The 17,912-nt window shown below is 35.1% G+C and overlaps 1 protein-coding gene across 6 annotated transcripts in view; it reads right to left on the bottom strand.

Moving 5' to 3' along the window:
• The window catches only part of lig (ubiquitin-associated protein-like lingerer), a 574,370-nt gene that overhangs the window by 400,737 nt on the left and 155,721 nt on the right, over positions 1–17,912 (bottom strand). For all 6 annotated transcript variants that reach the window (XM_090377982.1, XM_090377983.1, XM_090377981.1 and 3 more), the window contains exon 8: positions 5,764–5,822. In XM_090377982.1, the coding sequence (XP_090234108.1) occupies positions 5,764–5,822 (59 nt within the window). The remainder of the gene's footprint in view (positions 1–5,763; positions 5,823–17,912) is intronic.

Raw genomic sequence — 17,912 nt, 5'->3', positions numbered from 1 at the left:
CCAGTTGATGTTGCAGATGAACTCAACAGTTACTTTGCATCGATATTTACAGAAGAAAATTCCTTTATGTGAAAGAGAAATTATGGAAGTGAAGTTGAAAAATATGTAATGATATTAAAATTTCACATAATTATTTAATGAAAACATTTTAAAGCCTACAGGCAAGTAAGGCTCCTGGGGTTGATGGCATATACCCTATAATTTTCAGTGAGGGTGCAGGTGAGTGCATTGAACCATTCAGGCTAATTATAAGAGCATCACTGGACTCGGGAGTAATTCCATTGCATTGCAGAAGTGCCAATATATCGCCAATATGTAAATGCAGTTCTAAGAATGTAGTGGGAAATTACTGACTGGTCAGTCTAATCTCAGTAGCAGGAAAAATCATGGCGGCAATGATCATAACAGGTGGAATTCAGGATTGTTTAGATAAAAATGGAATTCCAAAAGATACACAGCATGGTTTTGTAAAAGGAAAATCATATTTAACAAATCTGGTTAGCTATTTTGACAGGATCACTCATGAGCTGTTTTTCAGAGATAATTTCAACATTGTTTATTTAGATTTCAGCAAAGCATTTGACACAGTCCCACATGAGTGGTTACTTTATAAGCTGGAACAGGTTGGAATCACAGGGAAAATCCTTAGATGAATAGCAGGATGGCTTCAGGGCAGGAGACAGGGGGTCATGATAAATGGTTATTCCTCATATTGGGTTAATGTAAGAAGTAGGGTTCCCCAAGGACCAGTATTGGGACCACTGTTGTTTTTGATTTTCTTAAATGACATAAGGGCATGATGTCTAAATCTGCAGATGATGTAAAGATCAGTAGAGCAGTTAATGATCAACGCAAAGCAGAGCTAGTGACCTAGATAGACCTCAGGGATGGTCAGAGAAGTGGCAGCTATGCTTAAATTCAGCAAAATGCAAGGTCTTACATCTGAAGAACAGTAACCCAAAAATAACTTATACACTTGGTGGAGTTGAACTAAAATTTGTAGTGGAAAAAAAGGGACTTGGGAGTTACTATACGGTCATATATATAAGTTCTCCAAGCATCATAGACAGGTTGCAGTTGTCTATCAATGATTTATCAAACATTTGCTAGTAGAGATAAGGACATCATAATCACATTATACAAGGCTATTTTTAAACCACACTTTGAATACTGTGTTCAAGTATGGAGACCACATCTAAAAAATACATCGACTTCTTGAAAGGGTTCAAAGAGGGGTAAACTCATTTGGTGAGATTAGCAAAAGGGCATTCATATGAGGAAAGACTTTGAATATGTGGGTTGCACAGCTTGGAAACTAAGTACCTTAGAGGAGACTTGAATGAGGTGTTTAAGGCTCTGAATGGTGGGGGGGGGGGGAATGAACGAGGACAAAATTTTCAAGGATATGATTCTAAAACTAGGGGTCATAAATTCAAGTTATAGGGGGAGAAGTTTAGACTGGATTGCAGGAAGTTTTATTTTAGCCAGCAAGTTATAAATTACTGGAATAAGTTACCTACATGGATGGTTGAGGCTGACAATTTGGGAAAATTCAAGGGTCAGCTGGACAGTTACCCACAAAAGGAAGGAAATGCATAGGTTTATTTTCTTTTATTAATTATTTATTTTATATACTATTTTACTTACCCCCCCCCCCTTTTTTTTTCTTTTAACTGGTGCAGTGTAACCTTTAGGCTTCCTGGAACCATATGGCCATTAATAATACTACAATAAAAGGATAGCATTCATGAGAATGCGTGATTCCTGAAAATTGCAACGCTGTCATCCCTCTCACTATTGGATGAACCCACCGCTTGGCAGGTGTATATGTACACTGCATCACTGATATTCACATAGATGGTAATTCGATGTCAATATGGATAAACTTAGTGAGTTAACCAACTTCGAAAGAGGATGATAGTGGGTGCCTGACACATGAGTCACTATCGCAGAGGTGGGGCAGAAACTGCACTATCCCTGTTCAACAGTATCAAGAATACGGCTTTTCCGGATGAACGTCTCATCATGAACAGCACTGTCGGCAAAGAAAGGGGTGGATGAATGTGGCCGCTGACGTCTGTCTCGCATTGTTTCAGCCAACCGGAGAGAGACAGTAGCACAAATCACTGTTGACTTCAATTAGGGAAGATGGGAGAAACCCCAAACGTGCCATTTGATTTTGACACTAAACACACTGTTGACTTCAATTAGGGAGGTGCAAGAAACATCTCCACCAAGACCATCAGGCAATCATTAGCCGCAATAGGCTAATGATAGGCTAAGGAAATTCCCATTTCAATACAGGTAGCTTCCGACTTTACAAGTTAATTCGTTCCTAGCACGCGCTCGTAAAGCAAAAATTCATAAAGCGGGAATTTATTTCCCATAGACAATATTAAAAATAGGGGTTATGTTCTCAAAAATGAAGTTAGTTAACTAATTAGTTTATGTTTAAACAATGAATGATTTATCCAAAGAAATGAAAACTTAGCCTGTAAAATCAAGCAAATTATAATAATAAAGAAATTACTTATGACTTACACCAAATATTAAAGAAGGTTTATTCTTCATCATCAGACTGAATGCACACTAATTGTTTGCTCATTATTAGCTCAGTACTCATTGATTTGTTGCACAAGGAGTCGTTTTCTTCAGAAATGCTTCAAGAGGCATTTGTTTCCAGAGTAAGACAAATTGCAACTAACACAATTTCACGGGGTAACAAGTTTATGAAGCTTACAAAAAGGAATGAAAAGAAGATTCTGAAAATTTGTTTTTTTTATACGACTGAAGATTTTTGTTTCAATTATTGCTAATTTGCTTTATTAAAATACAGGCAGTTCCCGCTTTATGAGTTTTGGCTTTACAAGTTCCCAGGTGAGTTCCCCCCCCCCCACCAAGTATCAAGTATCAACAAAATCGAAAATATGAACATTAATTGCAAGAAATTAACGTTAAATATTCACAAATCCCACATTTTAAACCACGCTTGTAGTTATACAAGCTAAGAAGATTGAAGATTCAGTAAAGGGGAAACACATTTCACCATAATAACATAAAAAAAAACTACACAATTCCAGCTATCGGTATTTTCACAAATGAAATATCATAGTTTACTACCATTTATAATTGCTTGCACTAACAGAAAAGCCCAATAAACCAGAAAGCGCAAATTGATTGTGTTATATGATCGTGACCACCAGAAATGTGCTTTAGGAAAATATCACAAAGGCATTTAAAATTGATTCTTAGAACAGAACATATAACAATGAAAGCGTAGTGCATTTTAATGATTTGGATTGGTAACTAATACAATTTACACTATAAAAATGACCTTTTAGAGAGTTATATAGCGAAAATTAACTTCGAGGTCATGGATTGAATTAATGTCAAATGAACCCAAAAAGCAATGTGTTATTGGGTTCACATTACAATAATTCCATGATACAATGGTGTCTCTGGAACAGATTAATATCGTAAAGTGAGGTGCACTGCATTGTATTGTACAGCTACAAGCGTGGTTTGAAATGTGGGATTCATGAATATTTAACATTCATTTCTTGCAATTAACGTTCATATTTTCGATTTTGTTGTTACTTGATACTTGGGGGGGGGGTCTCGTAAACCCGAGAACTTGTAAAGCAAAAACTCATAAAGCGGGAACTGCCTGTATTTTAATAAAACAAATTAGCAATAATTGAAACAAATATTGCCTGTCCATAATTTTTAAATTCTGGCCAACTTCACTAAACCTGAAAAATTATTTTCAAAATGCTGACCTAAATGACTACTTTCTACAATATTACTCACAATACTGATAATTTCTGTTGCTAAATGATCTTTTTCTAGTCTCGGAGGATGAAATCATGATACAGCAAAGGCTGAACAAATGTGGACATGAAAACACCCACAAGAACCTCAAGAAATATCAAGTTAGAAACTCTGGCATATGAATTCATAACCAGAAAAGTCACAATGCAACAAACATTCAGGTCATCACAGCACTACTGAAGCACAAGTTATTTTTAATTTTTTGTGTTCATTGGTAATGCTATAATTATATTCATATGGACTGTGTTCCTTAGGCTGAAGTCAGTTGAAGTAACTGTGAGCAGAACCCTGCTGTTAGTAAAACAGTCAATTTTTACAAAATTTTCATATTCCTCAATAAATCTTCCAAGTCACCTAAATACTGTCAACAAACTCACTTGCAAAAGTGATTAATGGCTTGTGTCATGACTATGCAGCTTATTAAAGCACAGTTAGAAAGTAGTGGCTGACATGAAGAGATACAAATCTAAATAGACTATTTTGAAAGCAGAAATCTTCACACACCTGCAGATAGTATTACAAAAAATGACAGATACAGACATAAGTGAACAGCATGCTGCAATCAAATTTTTTGTTCACACAGGTAAATCTGCAGCTGATATTCATATTCAAGATAAAGTAACAAAGGTCTGTGGTTGAAATGTGCTATGAAAGAGAATTGTGAGGCACATGGTGAATAAATTCAAACTGGGCCAAGTGGCTTTGATGATGAAGAACATGCTGATCAAATGGATATGCCATATTTTGTCAATGCAGATATAATGGCATAGCTAAGCATACAGAGTGAACATTTCATCATTGCAAATTATCATGGAAGATAAAAGTTAGTTTCACCTCTTGAGCCCAAAACAAAGGCACATTATGGAATGCATACAAAATAGTGAAAGATTCACAATACCACCACCACCACCACCACCATCTTCCCAAAAAACTGTATGCCATGTTCTAGGAGTCATGGGATTATTCTTGCAAAGGAATCTCTCCTCCTGGCAAATCTCCCAAAAATCAACCTGAAAACAATGTTTCTCCATCATGTGCCCAGAAAGTTTTTCTACTTGACAACCATAATTGGTTTTCCTACTGCCCCACCACATTCCTACACTTATCCCCTTCAGGATTTTAGCTCTTCTCCAAAAAAGGGAGGTCCTGAATAGTATAAAGTACAAAGACAATACTGCTCTGAGGTCCAACCAATAGGCTCAACACAACAGAAATAACCAATTTTCAAAAGCATATGGACAGTGATTACCAACAGGCATTGTGTTCAAAAACAGGAATAGTCTGTTTAAAAGCACATTCATCTTATGTTACGTTACACCCTGTAGTTGCAATAAACACCAGTCACCACTTTTTGACTGCATATTGTATATCATTGATCTTTGTTGTGCTTGGCCTGTCATTGTATCATGTAACAAAAACAGCAAAATATTTCTGGAATGTTGATATATAACTTTATTCATGTGCATCTGTGCAGATTTCTTTCCTTTCCTTTAATGTTTTCAGCAACCTATCAGCACACAATTTAGTTTTCCTTCATGAAAACAGTCAATTTATTTATTTCTGTTTCAACCTCCTAGTTTTATTTCTTTTCTATGAACAGATTTCATATATTTCATTTGTACTTCCATCCATGAATTTTGGAAATTTTTATACATAATTACCTCAAGTTATTTTTCTCATACTTCTTTCATTCATTTCTCTTTCCAACTCAATGCTAATATATTACAAAAGATAATCTGCATTTTCAAAAATATTAAATTAAATTTAAAAAAAAACAAAGAGCAGGTTACAGATATTGCTGTTTGCAGCAGAAAAGGATCACAGCATTCCACAAACATACACATTTAATTAACTTATGCTCAAGACCACTAACTTTATATAAAATCTAGGACAGGATGACTACTATAGTCTTGATTTTAAATAAAGGCTTACACTTTCTGCCCAGTCCTCTTCACTCCAGTCTTCATTTGCTGCAAAATCTGACCAATTTCCTAAATTCGGAGGTATAACATTAGTTGATAGCATGAATTACCCATAGTGATAAAACAATGCCAAAATAAATGTTATTTCAGAACTATGATAAAGATTCCAGTGTTTGTGATATTTGAATTTTTAAGAAAAAAATTAGATTTGTAGAAATTTAAATATTTAAAAATAAATATATTTTTTAATTTTATTTTTTAAATATATTTTAAATATATATAAAAATATCAACAATGTATTGCATGTAGTTATATGTTATTGTTAACAAAAAAAAGTGTTATTCTCTACAAATGAATGTTTATGCAACTTTATAGTCAGTATATATATACCATATTCTCTAATATAGAGAATACTGTGTATACTGACAATGAAGATTACCTGCAGATATCATTTTAAAAAGAAAGCATAATAATAAATTTAAAAAAGCATAATAATAAATAAAAAAAAAAGCAGGATTACAATTCTAAATAAGTTTATTACCTTTAAGCACTGAGAAGGGGTACCAGTTACAATTAGATTCCAGATGTCTGCTGGCACTCACCTTTGTATCATTCCAATATATGGTAACATTTGGAAATCAACAATATTAGATAAAGGGTGGCCAAACTGTATCTTACAAACCATATGCAGCTCTTCTACACTTGAGGTGCATTTCTCAATCAGAATGGCATGCGTCCAATATTTTTGTACTGGTACTGTTTGTTGCAACTAGCAAAAAGAGAGAGAGAAAAAAAAAGAAAAAAAAAAGCCTTTGCAGGTTTGTAGAATATTCTGTTAGGATACTCCAATATATCTTTTTAAAAGTTCATGCACACTTTTTAATTACACTCAGCCAGCAGAAAATACTATATTGTCTCATGAAGCGTCACTTTGAAGTGATCTTCAAAAATCCTTAAGGAATGAAGTGCAGTGCAAATTCTATGACCTTTTAATAATACTTTCTTATTTCAAATGTCTATTACTGTTATCCTGGATAAACATGGTGGTGAACAGGGGAGGGGAAAAAAGGTTAGTTATTTATTATGAGCACAATAAATTATTTTTCCCACCGTTATAGGTGCTCCATCCTTTGCAATACTAACAGAAGTGCAACATTAGCATACATATTCATGATTTATTGTAAACTCCTCTGACCTGGTGGTCACGACAGAGTATAAACAAAACATGCAAATATTGTATAAAATTTTTTTTTTTTTTTTTTTTTTTTAATGTCAAGTTGATGCTTCCAGTGGCATAATACAGGTTACCCATTACTAATCCAGCCACCAATAATCCGGTTCCACTGCTAATTCGGACAATTTCCGCAAACGTAATTTTAAATTTCCCGGGGGTTGGCACACCGACCTGCCACTACTGTTTTGGTGACATTTGTTGCAGCATCAGCTGTTGGTGCAAACTCAAACACTGGCAAGCCATTCCCACTTGTTTTTTACATTTATTATTATAACCTGCTCATATTTAGCCCCAGCCATGGTTCCAATGAATAAAGGAAGTGCCTCTCGTGGTGTAAAGCACAAACACCATACATTGTCCATAACAGATAAAGTTGAACTTCGGAAAAAACTGGACAGCAGTGTGTCTATGAGAAGTTTAACTCTGCTTAATTGTAAATTCCAGCAATTTCTCTCAGTTCCTCTTTTTTAGTCATTTTCTTTTAGCCATTCCTTTTTAGATTTTTTTGTTTTTTGCAACACACTTGTACAAACTTGTGGAAAAACACAACACAATATAATGGATAATACAGTGTGCTAATGAACTTGTTTTCACAAAATCTCTAACAATACTGACGAACTTATTGCGATGTTTGAGTTTATTTTATCGTAATTAGTTTTATTGCAGCGCTCACCGCACGTGCAATAAACTAATCACAAACGACCTTCATGTGTATGCCGTAATAACGTCACACGTATGTGGCTGACATGGCTTCTCAAGAAATAAAGTAACCAACATATGTGGCCATGTTGGCCACATATATGTGACATAAAAAATACTTTTTTTTTTATATTTTAAGCAAAAAAAAACGACAACGCTGACATAGCAATATTTATTTTAGAATTACTAATCAAATTATTTCCTAAATATTTTTTGGCCCCTGGGGAATTTTTTTCTTAAACTTGGCAGTCAACGTGTTAAAGGTAGAAGAAGGTGGTTAGCTGTTTGGTAAGATGTATGTGCTAAAATAACCAAAGGTAATCCGGCAAACTAACTAATCCAGCACCCCACAGGTCCCAACACTGCCGGATTAGTGATGATTGGCCAGTATTATAGAAATCATCTGCTTTTTCGCTGGAAGCAGATGAATTTCAGTAATGTGCTTCTTTATAAATTCTCTAGCACAAATTCCATTCAATAACAAAACCAGCTTCTGTTGTTATGTCTGCTAACTACTTAGGCATGATTTTAAAGTTACAAATTATCAGATTAAAGTTACAAATTAAAGTTAGATTAAAGTTACAAATTATTAAAAATCAATTCAGAAGGTTTTTTTATTTATTTTTTCAATGTTTCATAATGACCTTTTAACTTGTTGCCTTTAAATGAGAATACAATATTGCAAATAATACAGTTCTGTTGCCTTCATACTATACAATGTACTTCTCAACATGGATTACATTTTATTCCTCATTACTTTTCTTTCGATTGGATTATATCATTTTAATTGTACTACCACATGCCAGTTTTTCTTATCTTTAGATTTCAATGTTTCCTTTAGATATTCAAAATCAATCAAAATAGGCCTGACACAGCTGAGTGGTCATGGGCATGAGTGCAGTAGCATGCACTCTGAGTGGACCAGGGTTAAAGCCAGTGATTTCTAAATACGATTAACATTTGTATTGATGATTTATTGTAAACTACTGACCTGGTGGTCGTGGCAGAGTATAAACAAGAACATTAGTGATTTCATGTAATTTGTCATGTATCCCAAACTCAAAAAAAAAAAAAATAAATAATAATAATAATTTATTAAAATGAGGTAGGTAATAGTTTTCTATAGTTTAATTTATTTTTATTCGTAGTTTAAAATATATTGATATATTTTTTTAATTTTGTACACAAAGTGCGACAAAATCTTTATGTTTTACAGTGCACCACAAACCAAAAAAGGTTTGAGAACAACTGTGGCAGACCATCTAGACAGGAGTACAGTTAAACTTCAGTCACAGCATCGATTTGTTAAGGGAAAATCAAATATGATTGGATACTATGATGCAGTCACAAAGGAACTGCAAGCAAAAATTTATTTTGATATCATATACTTGTATTTCAGAGATTTTGATACTGTTGCACATAAAAGACTGCTGTGTAAATTGGAGCAGTACAGAGTTAAGTGCAAGTTACTGCTATGGATAAAGAGATGGTTGATTGGGTGAAGACAGAGTGGTTATCAATGGACACTGCTCCTCATGGACTAATGTTATTAGTGAAGTCCCCAAGGATTCGGTGCTGGGCCCACTGTTTTCTGTATTTATTAGTGATATTGATGAATGTATATTATGCTTAATGTCTAAGTTTGCAGATGATACAAAGGTTGGCAAAGTGATTAATGACAGTAATGATGGTGTGCTACTGTAACAAGATCTAAAAAAATTTGGCAGATGGGCTGAGAAGTGGCAATTGAAGTTTAACATTGACAAATGCAAAGTACTCCATATGGGTAGCAGTAACCTCAGAGAAATGTACCAATTGTGTGGTACTAGACTCAGGATAGTGTAAATAAAAGACTTGGTCATTGTGAAGTAAGATATGAATTTCTCTGACCAGTCCAGACAAGCTGCCAGGACAGCTGATACAGTGATATACAGTAATTTTGCTGGCAGGGATAAGGAGGTGATTATCACATTGGCAATGTTCAGGCCACATCTTGACTACTGTATACACATCTGAAGGGATCATTTTAGGAAGGATGTAGAGCAGCTGGAATGGGCACAGTGAAGGGTAACAACACTGGTGAGGGGGAACAAAGGAGTTTCCTCACCAAGAAAGGCTTCAGTTCTGCAGAATCTGGAGACTAGGTACCTGTGATGTGATCTGATAGAGTTGTTTAAGACTTTGAATGGATTGAACAAACTCAATTCTGATGGGATTCTTCCTCTCGCTCAGACTACACACACATGAAGGATGGTTGCAGAATAGATGTGCAGATATTTACCTTTAGCCAGTGAGTTGTTGATTGCTGGAAAAAACTACCTCTCTTGTGGAAATGGATAACTTGAACAAATGGTCAAGGAAGAACTGGACACTACTGGAGGGCTGGATAAGTGAAATGTGATTCCCCCCCCCCCCTTTTTCTGATTCTGTATAAGCTTGCTTTCTCGCATCATTTGCCACTACCCAATACTAATTTTCATATTTCCTAGAATCTTTGTCGTTCGTGATTTTGGCAGAGAGCATCTGCCAAATTAATAACTTGTAGTGTAATACGTATAATAGTAATTGCAGTGTACAAATTGTACTAAATAAGTAACTCAAAGTTCATAATCACTAACATGGGTTGGCATTAGGGCTTACAATACCGAGATCCTGGTATTTTTTTTTCCCGGTATTCAAATACCGGTATTGATACAAAAATATTGGTTTTTCAAATATAAAAAAATAATTGTTTATGATTTAATCACAAAGGTTATAAAATCACCTTTATGTGATTTTATAACCACCAACCAAAAATGATAAATATACACAAAAGTATACTTCAGCAGAATTTGGCAAATAATTTGTCGTGCAATTAGATTCCAAGACTCATTGGAACAGTTTATTGTCCATGCTTGAAAGCTTTTTTGAGTTGAGATATTGTGTGCAGAAAGCTTTAATTTATTTAGATTCAAGTATTTATTTCTGTGAGGATGAATTTAATTTATTACCTGCGGCTATATCTACATTAATACCTAGAAAGTTAGCGGTAGATGCACTATGCTACAAAGAAGCAAATCTTTTAACTGCAGATGCTGCCATAAAATTTTCATAAACTCTCAGCAATCAAAATTCTCAAACAGCTAGAGAATTGCATATGGCATTGAAACCCTGTACTTCACAGAAGATAAATTTATTACAGGTTCTTCAGTATTTGCAAAGCAGGACACAATACAATAGCAAATTATTTAGTATTAGTAATGGCTATATGGTGCAAGGAAGCTTAAGGCTTATGTTGCAGGGGGGGGGATTGAAAATTATAATAAAATAAATAATTAATAAATAATAAAAGAAAAGAAAATAGACAACAAATAGACTATGCATTTCTCTCCTCCCATCCAGCTGACCCTTGGATTTCCCCAACCACTCATGTAAGTAACTTATTCCAGTAATTTCTAACTCTCTGGCTAAAATAAAACTTCCTGCAATCCATTCTAAACTGTTTCCCCCCACCACCACCACCGTAATTTCAATTTATGACCCCTAATTCTAGAATCATTTATAACCGTGAAAATTTTGTCAACCTCAATTCAACCTGTTCACAATTCTCGGAGAACTTCATGTCTGATCATATCATAACTCCCAAGTCCCTTTCCTCCAGTGCTGACTTTAGTTCAACTCTACCAAGTGGAAAAATTATTTGGGGGTTGCTGTTCCCGAGGTGTAAGACCCTACATTTTGCTGAATTAAAGCATAGCTGCCACTTTTCTGACCATCCGGAAGTCTATCTAGGTCACTCTGAAGAAGCTGCTTGGCAGTGATCATTACCTACTCTACCGATCTTTACATCACCTGCAACTTTAGACATCACGCTCTCCATCCCTTCATAGATGTCATTTAAGATCAACAACAGTGGTCCCAATAATGATCCTTGGGAAACCAGGCTTCTTACATCAACCCAATCTAAGGAATAACCATTTATCACAACCCTCTGCCTGGTGCCATCAAGACATCCTGCTATCCATCTAAGGATTTTCCCTGTGATTCAAACCTGTTCCAGCTTATAAAGTAACCGCTCATCTGGGACTGAATCAATGCTTTGCTGAAATATAAATAAACAATGTCGAAATTATTTCCTAAATCTTGCTCACGAGTGACCCTGTCAAAATAGCTAAGCAGATTAGTTAAACACGATTTTCCCTTTACAAAACCATGTTGCATATCCTTCAGAATTCCATTTCTTTCTAAATGATCCTGAATTCCACCCTTGATCATTGCCCCCATGATTTTCCCTACTATTGAAGTTAGACTGACCGATTAGTAATTTCCCACTACACTATTAGAACCGGCCTTATGTATTGGCAATACATTGGTGCTTTTCCAATCCAATGGAATCTCTCCTGAGTCCAGTAATGCTCTCATAATTAGCCTGAATGGTTCAATCCACTCAGTTGCACCCTCAATGAAAATTATAGGGTATTTGCCATCAACCCCAGGAGCCTTACTTGCCTGTAGGCTTGAAAATGTTTTCATTAAATAATTATGTGAAATTTCAATATCATTAATTACATATTTTTCCACTTCACTCCCATATGTTCCCATTGACAAAGAGTTTTTCTTTTGTAAATATCGACGCAAAGTTACTGTTCAGTTCATCTGCAACATCAGTTGGGGGTATCTAATACAATCCCATGCAATTACATATGGGTCCGATCTGATTTGTCCTTCTCTTTGCATTTATATATGTGAAGAATTCCTTAACTGCACTCTTTGCTCTCTTCTTTATTCCTTATCCTGACTCTTTGCTGCCTCCCAGACTCAGAAAAGATATTATAGTGAAAATTATACTTTGCATAATAAAACATCTTTCTCCTTCAGAAAATGAACAGAATTCAACCTTGGAAGACAAAATGGGACAGAACATGTGTTCCACAAATTCTTTCCAAAATAAGAAATTGCCCGACTCTAATGAGAATTAATGAAATATTTTTTTAATATTACTTCTAAAGAAGTTCAAAGCCTAGAATATACAGACTGAGATTGTCTATGACTATCTCAGTACAATGGCACCAACCAGCATAAAATCCGAAGGGCCATTTTCTGCCGCTAATCATATATTGTACCAAAATTAGATCCAGTTTAAACGATAACACTATATGCTTATGTTTCTTAAGAGCTCACTTTATAGGGATGCGAAAACATAACTAAACTTTGCAGTATCAATATATTTTATTTTTTTTTGTTATTAGAATAACTAATAATTTTTTTCAGAATATTTATTATTGCAATAAGTTTATTTAAAACATGAATTTAAGTAATTACAGTACTTATTTTTTCCTTCCTTTAATTTCACCTAATTGCCATCAATTTATTGAGAAAAATGTGTTTTTGGAATACTGGTATCATAAATGAAAAATATCAAAATACCAGTATTAAGATTTTGACTGATATTGTAAGCCCTAGTTGGCATATTTTTGTATTAAGCTAGGAATATAGATGGCTCACAGTACATCTAGAAACATAATAGTATATATCATGTACAAGAATCTGGGAATAGCTTTGCACTGTTATATACTTATCTGCTAGATTGGTAATTTTAAATTAAATTTAGTCTAGAAAATTTGTCTAACAAGAGAACAAAAACAACAAGATCAAAGTTTGTAGTGGGGGGATTCTTCAGCTTGAGGGAAACAGTCAATGGCAGTTCTCTAATGCAACAGTCACATTTATTGTGATGCTTGTTGCCTTTTTCTGAGATCTTCAGTAGAAGCAAAATACTCATTCAGTATTTTGCATCTACATTCACACTTGAGGAGTTAAGGTTTGAAAATGGCAGAAAATTATCAAATTGTAGCAGGGTGCTTAATGATTTTGTAATAACTGAGAGCAAAGTGGAGGAGAAATTGTTGAAGTTAAACATAAGAAAGGCACCTGGAGTGGATGAGATCTATCCAGTTATATTAAAGAAGGCGGCAAGGCAACTAAGCAAACCCTTAGCCATAATTATGAGAGCATCCTTGGACAGGGGAGGTCCCCACGGACTGGAAAAGTGCAAATGTACCCCAATTCACAAAGGGGGATCAAAGGGTGACACGAGTAATTACAGACCAGTTAATTTAACTTCTGTTGCGGGTAAAATAATAGAGTCACTGGTTAAAGATGCATTGCAGGATCATCTAGACAAGACTGCAGCAATAATTCAGAAACAGCATGGGTTTGTTAAGGGAAAGTCTTGTCTGACAAATTTGATAGGATATTATGATGTGGTTACAAAGGAACTGGATGCAAAAAATAACTTTGATATATATTAGGATTTCAGGAAAGCTTTTGCAACTGTTGCGCATGGAAGACTATTGTACAAATTGGAGCAGAATGGTATTAAGGGTAAGTTGCTACAATGGATAAAAGAATGGTTGAGCGGGAGAAGACAGAAGGTGATAATCAATGGGTGCTGCTCTTCGTGGACTGATGTTATTAGTGGAGTCCCACAGGGTTCGGTGTCGGGTCCTGGTTTTTTTTTTCTATATTTATCAATGATATTGATGAAGGTATATCAGGCTTAGTGTCAAAGTTTGCAGATGATACAAAGGTTGGCAGGGTTGTTAATGACAGTAATGGCAGTGTGCTACTGCAACAGGATCTAGAAAATTTGGGCAGATGGGCTAAGAAGTGGCAACTGAAGTTTAACCTTGACAAATGCAAAGTACTGAATATGGGTAGAAGTTTCCCCAGAGAAACGTACCAACTGTGTGGTACTACACTTAAAGTGGTAGAAAATGAAAAAGACCTGGGAATAATTTTGAGCAGTCAGATATGAAGTTTTCTGAGCAATGCAGACAGGCTGCCAGGGCAGGTCATGGGCGTTTTGTCAATGATATACAGTAATACCCCGAAGTTACGCGATAGGTGGGTCCGACGAAAATCGCGTAAGTCGAATTCGCGTAAGTCGGGGTACAACTTTGCATATAAATACATATAAATTTTGCTTAATTGGGACCAAGAACTAACAAAAACACTAGTTTAGAAGAAAAATATTAATAAAATTGCAGTTCTTTATACATATTAATACAAAATATGTATTAAAAAAACAAATGACTTACGTTAAAAAGTTATTTCGATGTCGATGGCTTCATAAAATCTAACAAATTCGTCTGACGACACAGCGCGTTCCTTTTTTTCACACAGAATTTCTTCGTAGCAAGCTAATAATTTTTTTATTCCTTGCTTTGTAGCTATAACGCGTTCTTCGTTGGAGTCTATGTTTTCTAAAATTTTTAAGCCCTTTACAATTGAGATCTTTTCAATTTTCAACCTGCCAAGTTTGCAATTGTCATGTGCTTTTCGCCGTTGCTTCATTTAGGCCTGTAGCACGTGCAATATCACATGGTCTTTCATTTCGCTCAAAGCGTTTCACAATTTCATATTTTTTCTCTATCGACAGAGGTGGACTGGCCATAAGCCTTACCGGGGAAACCCCGGTGGGCCAGTGTGATTTTGGCCATAAACCATAGTGCGAGGCCACTATAAATTTTCCCGGGTAAGAATTTTTGATCCAGTCCGCCTCTGTTTATCGATAATTGCTTTTCTTTTTCTCTCTGAATCTGCAGTGTCTTCACCAGGACGCTTCCTTTTCACACCTTTTAATTAAGTATTTTACTCATTTTTAGGGAATAAAGCACAATTACAAAACGAGGAGCACGCTTGATACGCATAAACAAAGCTGCGCGCATGTAGCAACTGAATAAACAACACCATAAAGGCAGAGATACACTATTAACACCTCACATTTCTAGGGGTTACTACCATAAAACAATAAAAATCCAGTTGCGTTTCTGCTAGTGAAATCTGTTATAAACTGGTAGTAAACTCGATCTAATTGCATTTGCGATTATACCGATAGCTGGAATTGTGTTGGTTTTTACGTTATTATGGTGAAATGTGTTTCCCCTTCACTGATATAAAAAACATAAAAGCAGCAAAGTTTAATTTTGTTCATCTTTCGCTCTCAATCTCCGCCGTCGAACCGGATATCGATAACATATGAAAAACGACCTTGAAGATAGTGGGCGGCAGCGTTGCCAAACGAAAAAATCAAGAACCGCGTAACTCCGAGTTCGCGTAAGTCGGGGTAGCGTAAGTCGGGGTATTACTGTATAGCAATTTTGCTAGCAGGGAAAAGGAGGTGATTGTCCCTCTGTATAAGGCAATGGTCAGGCCACGCCTTGAGTACTTTGTACAGGTCTGGAGGCCTCATTTTAGGAAGGATGTAGATTTGCTTGAGCGTGTACAGAGAAGGGCAACAAGATTAGTGAGGGGAATGAAGGGATCCTCTTACCAAGAGATGCTTAAGTTCTACAAATTGCAGTGGCTGGAGACTAGGCACCTGCACGGTGATCTGATTGACGTGTATAAGGCCTTGAATGGGTTGAGCAAGCTGAATTCTGATGGGATTCTTCCACTTGTTCAGATTACGAACCTGAGGGGGAATAAATTGAAATTGAGGAAGGACAGATGTAGAATAGATGTGCAGAAATTTGCATTTAGCCAGCGGGTGGTTAATTGCTAGAACAAACTTCCATCTGTCGTTGTGGAAGTTGATAGGTTACAAAAAATCTAAGGAGGAACTGGACAGGCATTTGGAGGGAATGGCATGTATTTTTTTTTTGGCTGATGCTGCATAAGCTCATACACTTGCTGTCTTGCATCACGTGCCACTACTACTACTTCATCCAGGGAAAAGGAAAGGGATGCATATATTCACTGCAGAGTGTGTGAGGAAGCTTAAGGAAAAATTCATCATTCTAATAGGTTTATGGGGGCATGACGAGCAGGGCTCATCCTAGAAGAAATTAAAAAGGCTACAGTCACAATGGAGAAGCATCCCCAAAGAAATGGGTGCTGGTTTCACTAAAAGTAGCTATTGTTAGTGACTCTTCTGTTAAGAAAATGAAATATATTTTGTAAAGAAAACAGGCGGAATAGGAACAAGTTATATCTGCCAGGGACAAAAGATGACTTAGAGCAGCTGTCATCTTTTAAAAGCTTTAGTAGATTTTAGAATTTACTTAAAAAAGTACAGGAAAATGTTGAGGAAATGTTGCAAGTTAGGATTAAATTTGAAAGTATCTGTAAAAATACTGTTTGAGCAATCAGATGGATGCACCCACATAGCAAACATTTTGATTTACACATGCTATTTGCATGGCAGAGTAGTTTGTAAAAACATCTACTATTACAATCTTTGTTGAAATTCATTACTATTAATGAATTGCTTTATACTGATAAAAAATTTTCCACACCAAATAAAGCTATTAAATGAAGCTTTTACTACTAAGCCTATGTAATACTGGTATAGGGAAAACAAAATTATTCGATATGCTAATTCAAATTTACTGGTGGACGATAAATATTGGCTTTAAAACATTCTCATTTTTAATACTTTATTTACACACACTAATTATAATTCTAAAAAAAAAAAAAAAAGACTATCCACACCTTTGATTTCAGAACAGGCAGTTGCATATAATTTTTTTTTAAAATCCAGACTTAGAAATTAAATTTCACTGATTACTTATGCATTTTATATTATGTTACAGCCAAAGGTTTGTTTACCAGTATAGTATTTCATAAAATCTCAGGGAATAACAGAACACTGGACTACATGAAGTTGATTTGTGGGCCGAATTGTCGAACACTATCTCCCAGTGTGGCAGAAATAGTAGGTCTAACTAAATTGAAATCATACTTGGATTGTTATCTTGTGGAATAGAAACAGTATGAATATTCTGTTTTGTTTTATTTTATTTATATATTTATTATTTTTTTTTTTTTTATTTTACAGAAAAAGTCCACTTCCTTGCATCATTTAGCCTTACTAATACTAAATCGCATACCACACAGGGCACAATGCAAGTGTATTACCCATTCCAAATTTTATAATAAACAGAAAATTTTATTCTATGCTACATATTTCTTTGATACCTTAGTGAAAGAAACTGCTAAATCAAATTTAGCTTCTCAACATGCATACAAGAAAAAAAAAAATAATAAAAAAATAAAATTTCAATTAAAAAAAATATATGGTTTAAAATTACATCTAACAGAATAGCATTATACATATCATTTCACAAGTTCTCCATTTTATGCTGAACAGACTAGAACACCCAACAGGCAATTTGTTACCTGAAGTCAAAGAATGAAATTAAACAAAAATTTGCAGAATTCGTTTTAAAAATTTAATACATCCA

The sequence above is a fragment of the Mastigoproctus giganteus genome, chromosome 7 (genome assembly GCF_048544385.1).
Source record: "Mastigoproctus giganteus isolate SK-2022 chromosome 7, ASM4854438v1, whole genome shotgun sequence".
NCBI lineage: Eukaryota > Metazoa > Arthropoda > Arachnida > Uropygi > Thelyphonidae > Mastigoproctus > Mastigoproctus giganteus.
This window is presented reverse-complemented; position numbering and strand designations above follow the sequence as displayed.